The 12,977-nt window shown below is 40.8% G+C and overlaps 1 protein-coding gene across 1 annotated transcript; it reads left to right on the forward strand.

The window, feature by feature from the left end:
- The first annotated feature begins 41 nt into the window (after nt 1-41).
- Nucleotides 42-4,106, forward strand: dnajb1b (DnaJ heat shock protein family (Hsp40) member B1b). The gene is made up of 3 exons (XM_049571714.1): nt 42-455; nt 2,575-3,170; nt 3,286-4,106. Exons 1-3 carry the CDS (start codon nt 236-238, stop codon nt 3,517-3,519), a joined length of 1,050 nt encoding a protein of 349 aa, XP_049427671.1. The 5' UTR covers nt 42-235; the 3' UTR covers nt 3,520-4,106.
- Nucleotides 4,107-12,977: the final 8,871 nt, after the last annotated feature.

A 12,977-nucleotide genomic window follows, 5' to 3' on the forward strand; every position in this document is an offset into this window, starting at 1 on the left:
CCTTGAAGGCGGCACACAGTGACGTAGAGGCGGGCGTGTCTTGGCCAAACCGTCACAGTTGAGACTGTTCGAGCTGTTTATGGAAAACTCTGGAAGTTTCCACGCAGTTTATAAAGAAAATACCCGGGGCACAGCGCACTATTCTGGGACAAGAGTACTGACTTCAGGACGTGCTCTGTAAGTGCTCCAACAGCCGGTTCCGGACTGCTGTAATATTTATTAAACAAGCCACTGGATGGTCAAAATGGGTAAAGACTATTACGACATTTTGGGAATTAAGAAAGGAGCGTCGGAGGACGATATAAAGAAAGCTTATCGTAAGCAGGCTCTGCGCTTTCACCCCGACAAAAACAAGTCCGCGGGAGCCGAGGAGAAGTTCAAGGAGATTGCTGAAGCTTATGACGTTTTGAGCGACCCAAAGAAAAAGGACATATACGACCGTTACGGTGAAGAAGGTAAGGTGTACTTGTGAATCATTTAACAGTGTCACTAGTGGCATGGCTCTGACAGTGGAGCTAGCTAACAGTAGGGTTAAGTTATACTGTGTTGAAAGTTCAACCAAACTAAAGCCATGTTGAAAAGGTTATGATATTTGCCATGCATGGGACAGACGGATAATGTTATTGCGAGTGTCATGGCGCTCCTCCCAGCAGCTGCAGCTCCCCTCTGCCCTGTCCTGTCCTTCAGCTAAGGCGTGTGTCTGAGCCAGCAGAGAGGCGAGGCTGTGCAGACAGGAAAACTCTTACTGCATGTTTGTACAAGAAGTCAGTGACAAAGTAAAACTGGAAATATGTAACCGTGAGTTCAGGACAGGAAGTGGAAGGAGGGGGCGGGGATTAGCGTCCCTGTGCTGTTAGATATGAATGTTTGAATGGTGGTGTCACTGTTGATTGTGGCGCATGGAAACCTGAGAGGTGGGTCAGCGTTACACAAATGTACTTTATCCTTACTTGTTTGGTAACCATGGTAACTATAGGAAGGACTTAGAGTTGTACGGTAATTGTAAGAAATATTAACTTGTTAAAGTATTAGCAATGTATCCTAAAGTACTCTTGAGATTCTAACGCAACACTGGGGTTGAGACGTCTCCCCAATATGGCGTCTGATGTGTTACCATGGCAACAACATATTTGGATCAACAGTCACAAGTTTGCATTGATTAATGTGTTGTCCCCACCACTGAATAATGATATCTGTTTACATCATCACATTAATAACCATTGAAGTTTAACTTCACCCCCACATCTGCATAATTTTGAAAAAGTGCACAAGAGCCATGAGAGGTGGGGCGGGGTGGATGTGTGATGCAGGAGCTGATGGATAAGTCCCAACTAGTCAATCCTACGCCAGCACTGGCCTTGCCAGGTTCAGGCCTGACTTAAAACAATAAAAGGCATGTTGAGGCACTTTCAAGGAGAAATGCTGAATTTATAAAGTTGGTAAGAAATGTCAGTGTTAAAACCAGCATAGTACACTCTATTTATTTAGTTTACAGCTCAAAAATATGTATAAGGGTGCAGCAGCTCTTACATGAAAACTCTATAACTTCCAGTGCAAGTCATGTCTATCCAGTGGAATCAGAGCCTTATACAAGGGCGTGTCTTTTCTATATATTCCTCCTGGTTATTTCTCAGCTTAGAACACTTCCATATAAGGAGGCTGACAAGTAATATCAGCAAACACACAGCTTTGCAACCACGACAACAGTTGGCGCCATAGCATTTGGAAGGTTCGTGTCACATTTTTTATGGTGGTGTCTGTACACAGTGAAGTTGAAGGTTTCAAGGCCTGCTTGTTTTGCTATAGTCATAGACTATAAAAGAAGTGGAAATAGCTCATGGGTCTACAAAGTGAAGCCATTAGCCCTCACTCAGAGATCACACTATAGGGCTGTTACAAAGTCCCTTTTTTATGCAGCCTTTGCATTTTTACACAGCATGAAACAACAGCGTTATCATGCCCCTCCAGGGTGTGATTTTAGATAGCATGCAATCAGAGGCATGACGGGTGTGATGTAACACAACACGTCGGCCTCTAGTGTAACATATAGCCATTAACAGTGCTTTCTAAACAATAACAATGGCATTACCGTCACAATCACAATGATTTACTGTCCCTGTTATATGGCGGCAGATCTTGTCCTCTGTTTGGAGGGTAAGGAGCTCCCAGACCTCATTGTTTTCCCAGTTTGCAGCCGTTTTAAACCGCTGTTCTTATTTGAGTTAGCTGCTAGCTGCTATTAGCTACTTTTTAAATTTCCTGTGGTGGGTCGCACACATAACATGTCTTCAAAATGGCACCCCCATGTCACCCATGATCTCAGTGCCCAGTGCTGTTGCTTTACCTGTTTACAGTGCTGTTGCTTCCTCATTCACACTGTGAAAGAAACCAGATCATATGTATGCCTAACAAGAGAAATTTGAGGAAAAGATTCCTTCCTTGTGATGTTAATGTCAATGAGATAATACAATTATAACATTACAGAGTCCATAGTAAGTGTTGCATGACTTTGGTTATCATTTGTGCATTCAGTCCCCAATCCTCCATGATTAACTGATTGTTTCTCTCACTCAGGTCTGAAAGGCGGAGGCATCCCAGGTGGTGGTGGTGGTCCTGGCAACTTCAGTTACAGCTTCCAGGGCGACCCGCATGTCATTTTCGCAGAGTTCTTTGGTGGACGCAATCCCTTTGAACAGTTCTTCGGTGGCCGCAATGGAGGCATGGATGAGGACATGGACACTGACGACCCTTTTGCCCGCTTTGGGATGGGGGGCGGTGGAATTGGGGGGTTTCCTCGCTCCTTCAGCTCCGGCATGGGAGGAATGGGCCCTCACACTAGTGTTGTAAAGAAGCACCAGGACCCTCCTGTGGTTCACGACCTCCAGGTGACCTTGGAGGAAGTTCTGTCGGGTTGCACAAAGAGAATGAAGATCTCTCGTAAAAGGCTGAACCCCGATGGGCGATCAGTAAGGGTAGAGGATAAAATCCTGGAGGTGCAGATAAAGAAGGGCTGGAAAGAGGGCACGAAAATCACGTTTCCCAAAGAGGGCGACGAGACTCCCACGGTTATTCCAGCTGATGTGGTTTTTGTGTTAAAGGACAAGTCACACCCAGTATTCAAACGTGATGGTTCGGACATCGTTTACACAGCAAAGATTTCACTCAGAGATGTAAGTTAAAATGACATACTCTTATTGTTCTTAAAAATTGTAAAGTGTTGGAAGACAGTTCCAAATGTTCCTATTGGTGCCTATTCATGATTGTTTTCCCCTTCTGTCCCATCAGGCCTTGTGTGGCTGCACAGTCAACGCACCCACACTGGACGGCAGAACGGTGACTGTGTCAACAACAGATATCGTGCAGCCAGGGATGAAACGACGCATTAGTGGCGAGGGGCTGCCCTATCCCAAACGCCCCGATCGTCGAGGGGACCTATTAGTGGAGTATGAGGTCAAGTTCCCAGAGCGGCTCAGCCAGAGTGCCCGGGACACCATCGCTCAGGTCCTGCCGCGATCTTAAACAAGACCAAGGGATGTCCAGGATTTCATAATAAGGACACTAAGCTGCCATCTAATTTCTTGTCAGTCATCACATGGACATTTCATGTGGTGTTACAAATCACATCAGACAATGAAGCACAGACTTGTGAGACAGCTACGTGCACGCTGTCAACCATAGTGTAAAAACCACCTTGGGAAAGTGCTCGTTGTGAATGACTGCAGCATTTCACAGGGTTGAATGTAAATATGACCAATATTGTTTGGTGTTTGATTTACTGAATAAGATTATATTTTGATGAAAAAAGTAGACTATATAAAATATATGTACAATTTTCTGCAGGACCTGTTTTGTTGGAATTAAAGGTTCTCTCTGAGAGATTTTTTTTTTTGTATTACATTGCAACATGAAGATTGAATTGTTTACACAGTTAAGATGGAACACTTATAAAGTGTATACTGATGGAGAAAGATTCGTGGACCGCTCACGCAGTGAAAAATGGCAACTTTACGTTCAAGTGAAAAGTTGTGGGGGAACTGATGTAACACAAGTATCGTTACGAAAAGAACAATGAAGACATGAAAACTGCCTGGTGCTGTAAACATTTACCAGAGTGGCCTTATGATTCTTCACTAACGTTGTTTGACTTCCCCAGCAGCTACTGCTAAAACCCGGGAGTCAATGAGGCTTGAAATGCTGCATTTGTAGGATGTCTTCTCCAGAGGGGCCAACAGAGACAGAGCAGCCACTTCCAAGCACAGGGTTATAACTCATGATGTCTGCAGGGACTGATGACATGCACTGAGGTTGACTGAATCATAGCTAAACACATCTGACCAATGACAAGGTCTAATCGCCAAAGTCTCTTCTGTTGCTGACCTCAATTCCCTTCCCTATGCCTCTTCTTATTTTTCTATCTACCTTTGCTCTTTCCTACTTCTCTATCCATCTAACCCTTTGGCTCCCACTCAGACCCCCAGATGGCACTATTACTCCCACTTAAGTATGTGCATCAGGGATTGTAACATCCATGCGCTCTAGAACGCGCCTTAAAGGAATAGTCCAACATTTTTGGAAATACTCTTGTTAACATTCATTAGAGCCTAACTTCAACAAGGGCTTGAACAAGCTAATACACAATACTGCCAATACTGTTTTTTTGTGACCTTAAGATATGACTAGCTGAAATGTAAAATAAGTGGAAGTGGAGGAAGAATTCAGATCTTCTAAAAGTAGCAGTGCCACAGTGTAAAAATACTTTTACAAGTTAAAGTCCTGTTTTCAAAATCTTATTTTAAGTAAAAGTGCAAATCTATTGGCATCAAAATACACTTTTAACTACCAAATGTGAAAGTTTCATTATGCAGAATGGCCCATTTCATATTTATGTGTTATTAGATCTTAATTTTTTTAATCATTAATATTTTATTAAACTTACTGCTTTTTCCCCCTGACATACAGTGTCCCCAATTGTTAATAAATCAAATATATGTACATACACAAGAGGAAACAAAATACAATTACTACATAAAATAATAATATAAAAAAACTTAAGTAATTCTTAAGGCACGAAAAAAATTACATGAATATGCACCACAATCTTCTCTGATCTACAAGCAGCTGATGGACTCTCAGACACTCAAAAAATGTATGATTCAATTCAAGTTTCGTTCACACCAGCAATGTGCTCCAAATATAGCTTCTCCACTTAGCCACATATTACATCCTGTCCTGTCCTTAGAACTGAAAGAGATTTGCTCATGTGATGCAACTTTTGACAGCTCTGTGTCAACCATTCCTTGAAAGAGGGCTCACCTGGTTTCCACCGGTTTCTCATTATAATTTGCTTTCCCACTATTATACTGGTCTGAATAAAGTCCCTGGCTCCACAGTGAAATGTCATTTGTGGGCCACTGAGAACATACAGCCTCGGGCAGAACTCGAAGTTAGTCTGCTTAATGTTTTTAATATGTTCACAAACCTTTATCCAATAGTTCTGAATCATGGTACATTCCCAGAGTAGGTGAAGAAGCGTCCCTTCAGAACTGCAGCACTTCCAACAGTCAGCGTTGTTCCTGAGCTTAAGCTTGAACAGTCCGGAGAGGGTCCAATAAAAACAATGAAGTGTCTCAAAATGTGGATTATGATTATTGATGTATTTATGTGTTAATCATTTTTATTGATTAAGGCTTTCTCATTGGCTATGCAAATTTCTATTATTGATTGAAAAAAAAAAAACAACTACAATGAGTAACTAGTAAGCTTTAAAATGAATGTAGTGGAGTTAAAGTATGCAGTAGCATGAAATGGAGATAGTAGCCCACTAATTAAAGTAGTGCCTCAGAACTGTACGTACAGTACTTGAGTAAATGCACCAAGTGACAATCCATCACCAAAAATTGTTCTTTCAGTGTACTCCACTGCTTAATGTAAGTTCCATCCCATGGTGACACCCTGCACTGAAATTAATGGGAGTGTTCACAGTGAAATCTAGACACACCCTGTCAGGAAAGAGGAAGAACATCTGGCTTTTGTATTTAATGGGAGAGGTTACAATCAGCATTCACAACCAGGATAAAAGACTCTGCAGTAATCATCGGTATTTATCGGCTCCAGCTTCAAGTTTGATTGGCAGTAATGGAAGTATTAATTTTAGCCCCTTTGCCAGAGCAATGCAATGACAGGACCTCCCCAGAAGTGTAACTACACGTCGCAGGGACGCAGACCTCCTGTCTATTTTTGCAAGCTGAAATGATTTCCCTCAGTGGAAACGAAGCTTTTTTTTTTACTTTAATTTCACAAATAAGAAACAATAAATTGTGAAGTCTTGTGTGTGATTTATCCTGGCTTCATATGAGCAGAGGAAATCTCTGCTCGTCGCTAGGCTAATTCTTACAATGTAATATGCCATAGGCTTGTGCTAATAATGTTAGCATGTCGTATTTGTTTGGAAAACGTGTTTAGTATGAGACAGTTGTTTTGTCAGTGAACCTTGTGAGTTGTAATGGAGCCAAATTGTAAAAATTGTAACATTGCCTTTGTTAAACGTTGCTGTTGTCCCAGGCTTCATATGAGTGGAGGAAAAGTCCACTAAGCGCTAGGCTAATTTATCCAATGGAAATGCCATAGGCTTGTGCTAAAAACATTAGCATGTTGTATTTGTGGGGAAAATGTGTCCTGAGACCCAGAGGAAATTTTTTTTGATATTCATGTATTTTTTAGATACTTTAAGTCCTTGGTTTAAAGGAAACATTTTACAGCAAAAAAAAAAATTCAATTAATTTTTTTTTTTTTTTTAATCGTCTGCCCTTTGTAGTGGACATTGGGTCTTGTTTGATCACAAGTGTAACATTAAATTATAATGATAATGCATTCATTTTTTGTGGATTTTTGTCTACATTTCTTTTCATTTTGTGAACATTACAACAGTTTGATGAAGGAAACACATCTAAACACTAAAAAAAATTAAGGAACGTCTCTCAATAGAGCTTTTTGATTAAACCGCATTCTGTGTACTTGATAAACCTGAAGCTAGATTGTTAGGTCACATCACACATAACTGGGACCCTCGTCTTTGCTGCCCATTGCATCCGGATCCTTGGGTATCCAAGACATGCCATGCATATATATGCCAAAGAAGGTTTTTAGCTCCTTTGGAGTGGTTTTCAGGCTGCCTCCAGTGATAAGCAATTCCCGCTGGTTTGTGTGCTCTGACATTTTTTCAAAAACCCGGTTACCTATGTACTGTTGGGAGTAATCAGAGGGCCTCCAGTCTTAATGGCTGTGGCAAGCGTTGTTGTGCGAAGTGTTCTCCTCCACAACATTGTTGAAACTTGAATGATAAACAAAGGAGAGGTATAGTTTAATGAACTTTTAGCATTTTACATTACATTTATGTATACATTTTTAACAACACAAATCAAAAGGCACGGTAGTTTACCAAGTTAAGCTTTTAACTGTGTGTGTGTGTGTGTGTGTGTGTGACTTCAAGAAATATGGCTCTCTTTTCCCTTTCCACACAGTAATACAAATAATATTCAGCCCTAGCATACACATTGCTTCTTATCCATAATGGATGGTGGGTGGCGTCACTTTGTCCCTGCTCAGGCTCCTCAAAAGCTGACACGTCGTCATCTGAACTTTCACCTTCCTGCTCTACTGTGTGGCCCTCTTCCACATCATCTCCTGGCAGCTCTAAGTCTGACTCTCCTCCCACAATTCTTAGCAAAATCCTTTCTGCCTCACTCTGCTTCCCTCTGCTTCCTGGAGTATGGAAATTGGTTAAAAACAGGGATAGTAAGTCCTGCTGTCCACTACAAAGGACACTGAATAAAAGTGTTTTGAAAGGGTTAAAACTAGAAAGCCCAGGATGTCCTCTTGACAGTACAGTGGGATTCAAGTAGATAGCATAAATGGTGCTTGACTTAGAGATCTCAGACTCATGTCCCGCACAGAGGACAAAAATGCATTGCCGAGTCTCACTGCAGTCAAGCAGAGCATCCAAAGCAAATGCTCATATTGCTTTAAAAAAAAAAAAAAAAGAAAGAAATTCAAAAATGCAATCCCCTGTTGTCACCTCATAACTTACAGTCCCTAAGGAGTGAATGCTGTGTCTTACGGTAGGGCTTACCACATGTCAAAAGTCAAGCTAAGTCTAAAGACTAGCCTGAGTGGAGCAATACATTTCCACAGTAACTTCGAGACAGCTTCAACCTGCTGTACAAACAAACAAAAAAAAGCCTGATAGCTGAAGTTGCCCCGAGGCTGCCCTCTGAAAACCATGACAGAGTCAGCAGACGGCTTGTTGAGTTTGATGCCCCCCAGCTCTTTGTACTGTAAGTGAACTACACCACAGAGCCAGCTGCAAGAGCCTGAACAGTAAATGTTAACAGTGAAGAGTTTACACTGTGTCACAGTCATGAGCTGGGCTCCTCAAATAAAAGGGGGCTGGAGAAGTACTGCATTACTCTACAGTCTCTGTGTTTAAAATGTAGCTGAAGAGGCACAGTAAAACAAAAACACATAGCTGCACAATCACATTTTTGTAGCTTTACTAGATCTGTATGGCTCTCCTGATCTATGGCAAAGACGCATATGACTAATTTGAAGAAGACTGCTGCATTTCTTAAGACACTGCTGGACTACACTTGTCTTTTAACCTGTGTTTTTAACCTGGATGAAGAATGAGGACTCTACATGTCCTCATGTTTTGCTGCTTCTCAGGTGAGTTGGATAATTTGTAAAAGTTGCATTCTGAATTTATTATAAACCTAAACAATGCTTAATTAGTTATTGATAAAAACATTTGTAAAAGTGTAAATGTATTGATGAGCTGCATTGACAATATTTGGTATGGTGTCTTCTGAGGTGACAGTCTAACTAATCCATTACAGTCACTCTGAAGTTGTGGTTGTGGTCTCCAACAATTCCTTAAACATCTAAAATACTTTGCTCTTTGTCTCTTTTGGATATGTGGTTATCTCAATTGCTATTTTTAGATTATAGCTATTGTTAAGTGACAGATAAGCTCTGACAGAATATCACAATCAGCCATAGTATCCGAACGTGAGCTACAGGTAGCCTACAGGTGGTTCTGTCGGGACTTCTGTCCTGACAGAAAACTGTCTGACTTGGGGCGTCGGTGGCTTAGTGGTAGAGCAGGCACCCCATATACAAGGCTGTTGCCGCAGCGGCCCAGGTTCGCATCCAGCCCGTGGCCCTTTGCTGCATGTCATCCCCCCTCTCTCTCTCCCCCTTTCACACTTACCTGTCCTGTCCAATAAAGGCAAAATGCCCTAAAAAAAAAAGAAAACTGTCTGAGCTTTCTGTCACCGCCCCCCGCTGCTGCCATCTTATTGCGTCTAATTTTCAGACAAGGCACAATTAATCTCTAACCAGCCTAAAATCATTCTGAATGTCATTTGTTGCACCTTCAACATTGCAAGATGTGGTCTTGTTTGAGGTGTGCGCTCTCAGAGTTTTATGTGAAGCAAAGCCCAAAGTGTCAAAGTGTTGTCTGAACTGTGTGATTGTTAAACTGACAAAACAAACTCTGCCTTGTAAGTAAAATTGATTCTGTCAGCCCAAAGAAAACCACATTTTCATGTAGCTGACAGTCTGGATTTGCTTTGCGTAGAAAGTCTGAAATAATTACATGCACTGTATGTCTTGTGATACAAAAACGTCACATGAACACGCAATATTCCCCACCAGTCACCCTCCATCCTGTTCTCTCAAAGCTCCCACTGTTCTTCTTGGAGCTCCTCCTTCCACCACCACCACCACCACACTGCAGACCGAAGCAGATACTCTGCCCCAAGGCAGCTTTGCATTCACCACTGAACAGTCAGCAGCAGACTCAACCCTGCCTGTGACAGAGGGCAGGAAAAAACAGGCAGAAGCAACCAGCCTCAAAGGTATTTCACTGTCAGTAGCCACTGTCCGGTAGCAAGCTTCAGAACAGTAAAGACAATTTATTATTACTTCACTTGGATGCTTGACTTCACTGTGCAGAGACTGTTTTCACAATCATCTGGTGAAAGTGTAAAGTGTCTCAGTGCTTGCTTAAATCTGGAGAACTAGCCTGGAAGCCAAATATGGTCCAATATACAACAAGTGTGATGTGGAAACATGAGGCGTCTAGGTCACCTACATTAAGGCCAGTGTCCACCAAACAGAATAAGAACATATTCCTCCGTCATTGCTGTTGTTGCTCAGCATTCGTACCTTTAAGATGTGACAGTTGGTCTTTGTGTCTTCGTCCCACCCCTCCTCCATTGGGACTCTACGGCTAGGTAAAAAGTGCCTGTGACAGGCGTAGCATTTTACCCAAAGTTGAACAGTTTTCAGCTCCCTGCAACCAGGAAAAAAACATGCCTAGCACACAGCGTTTAGGGGACAACAGACGCTCAGCACTTCATTACGCTGCTGGCATTTGTAGCATACATTCCTATTGCAATTTTTAAAAAAAAAAAAATACTTTGGCATCAGGGGAAAAAAAGCTTTGGTGAACACAGCCCCTTAGCGTGGATTTTTCAAGTAAGGAAACTTGTTGTGTCCAGTTAAGCTTCCGAAATAAAACATATTTCCATATTCACCCTGGATCTTTTAAATGAAGGAGAAAGAGTAGATGGTCTTTTAACTTATTTTAAGTTAAGTGAACTATTTCATAAAAATAATCATATCAGACCCGTTATCCGAATCAGAAGACCTGTATGTCTCTTAAAACATGTCAGGAAGGGATCTTTAACTTTTTTTCACACTAAGTAAAGATAAATGTATATTTAAGGGCTAGGCTTTTGAAAAAATAAAAAAATAAAATAATGTGACAAATTTGTAACCATGTATTCACGTCAATATCTGGCATAATTATTGTGTCCTAGGCCACTAAAGACCCTATAGGCCACATGGTGCCAGAGTTATTGGCCAACAAGTAGCCTGTCCTTAAGAGTTTGTTGGTTTAGTTTTAGTTTTTTTGTTGTTATTTATTTATTTTTTTATGGTGTATGCTTTTCATTTCCTCTGGACTATTTACTATTTCCTACGACAAATTTCCCTATGTACAGGGAATAAAGAATATTGTATTGTACCGTATTGTATCGCATCGTCATATCGTATCATATCGTATCACACTACGTCATATTGTATCACATCGTGTCATATCGTATCATATCATATCACATCATATCACATTGTATCACATCGCATCATATCATTTCATATCGTATCACGTCGTATCACATTGCGTCACATCACGTCATATTGTATCACATCGTATCACATCGCACCATATCGTATCACATCGTATCACATCACGTCATATCGTATCATATCGTATCACATCGCACCATATCGTATCACATCGTATCACATCACGTCACATCGTATCATATCGTATCACATCATATCACTTTGCGTCACATCGCGTCATATCGTATTATAATGCCATCATCCAGCCAAGTGCTGGTTGTTGTTAGATCTTAAATCAATCTGTAAAATTTGTTCAAGGCCAAACAGAAAATTCATATGTAATCATGACAGATTTTTCCGACAGGAGGTAGCTAGTATACTACTTTATCGAGTAGTATGCACCGCATCACACTAGAATGGATTAAATAGTCGTTTACTATTGTATCTTGCTGCTACCAATAAGTGAAGTTGTGAAAATAAACATAACATTGTTAAATGTGTAAAAGATGTTTTTCCACAGAGAGCAGTGTCAGTGAAGAGTGACTATGTGACATGTGGGCTTTTTAGAGTGAAAGGCAAAACTTTTTTTTTTTTTTTTTTGTCCCACAACTGGAACAAAAGTGTGTTGCTGTTTTGCTCTTACCCCTAACCCACGATGAATGTTCACACTTACAGAAGGACTATGAATCAGAATGATTTATTTATGTTAAGTTGAAAATCAGCTGAAAATGAATGTAAACAGTTGTGAATATATGTGAAGGACTGTTCTGTCATTTTGTTTGAAGGACCTGTTCTGTTGTCACCAGAACAACGGTACATCTGCCTCTGTTGTTTGCAGACACCACAGTGGTCATTATTGTCTCGGTGAGCCTCGCCCTTCTGGTTTGTGCCTTTATACCTCTTATATTCTTCACACACTGCCGGAGTAATGTGGGTGAGGTGAAACACACACACACACACACATGCACACACTACTGTCACTCCACAGTGACATCTGAAGCCAAAACAGAGCATTTACATGTGTTTTAATGAATCTTCTGTTTGTTTCAGAAGGCCACAACAAGGGTGAGGTGAGCGACCATTTTGCCATTTACCAATTTAATTTTGATTTCTGGAGTGTTTAAGTTTACAGCTCAGATAAAATCACGTTTAATGATCATTCTCATTTCTTTACAGTCTGATTACTGTGAGGAAAATGCAGATGGTGCGTCTCAAGGTGCCGTGAGGCTGCAATCTTTAAACCCACATGTTGATGCAGAGTCCAGCGGTCATGATGCCTCCCAGTATGCTGCCATCTACAAGGCACTGGATCCCAAAACTCTGGAATGAGCAGGGTTTATTCCTTCTCCGAGCTGACAGCTAATCTCACCACTTTCTGTATTTTAGAATCAAATAAAGGACACATGTTTGAATATATATCTCTGCATGTTCTACGTTCATTTTTGTAAAATTGTAAGTTGATTCTCTGTTTCTTACAGTGATAATCATCAGTGACAGCAACACTCTTACTGCCCTGCTCATCTTCCTGGATAGAAATGAGGTTATTAAGATTTTAATGCTGCCTGATGAAAAAGTGTTTGCAGTAGATTTATAGGATGACAGATATGGAAGATTGAAAATGCTGAAGTTAGAAACAAAGAAAATACAGTGAAATACAATACACGTTGTAATGTGTGTTTCCTTTTTATGCAAGCATTTGATGTATCATAATTAAATAAAAAACACATTAAATGACATTAATTTAGCCTTTTGTCTTTGATAAGTGAATGAATTATGCGCTATGTTAAAAT

The sequence above is a fragment of the Epinephelus fuscoguttatus genome, linkage group LG3 (genome assembly GCF_011397635.1).
Source record: "Epinephelus fuscoguttatus linkage group LG3, E.fuscoguttatus.final_Chr_v1".
NCBI classification, from domain to species: Eukaryota; Metazoa; Chordata; class Actinopteri; order Perciformes; family Serranidae; genus Epinephelus; species Epinephelus fuscoguttatus.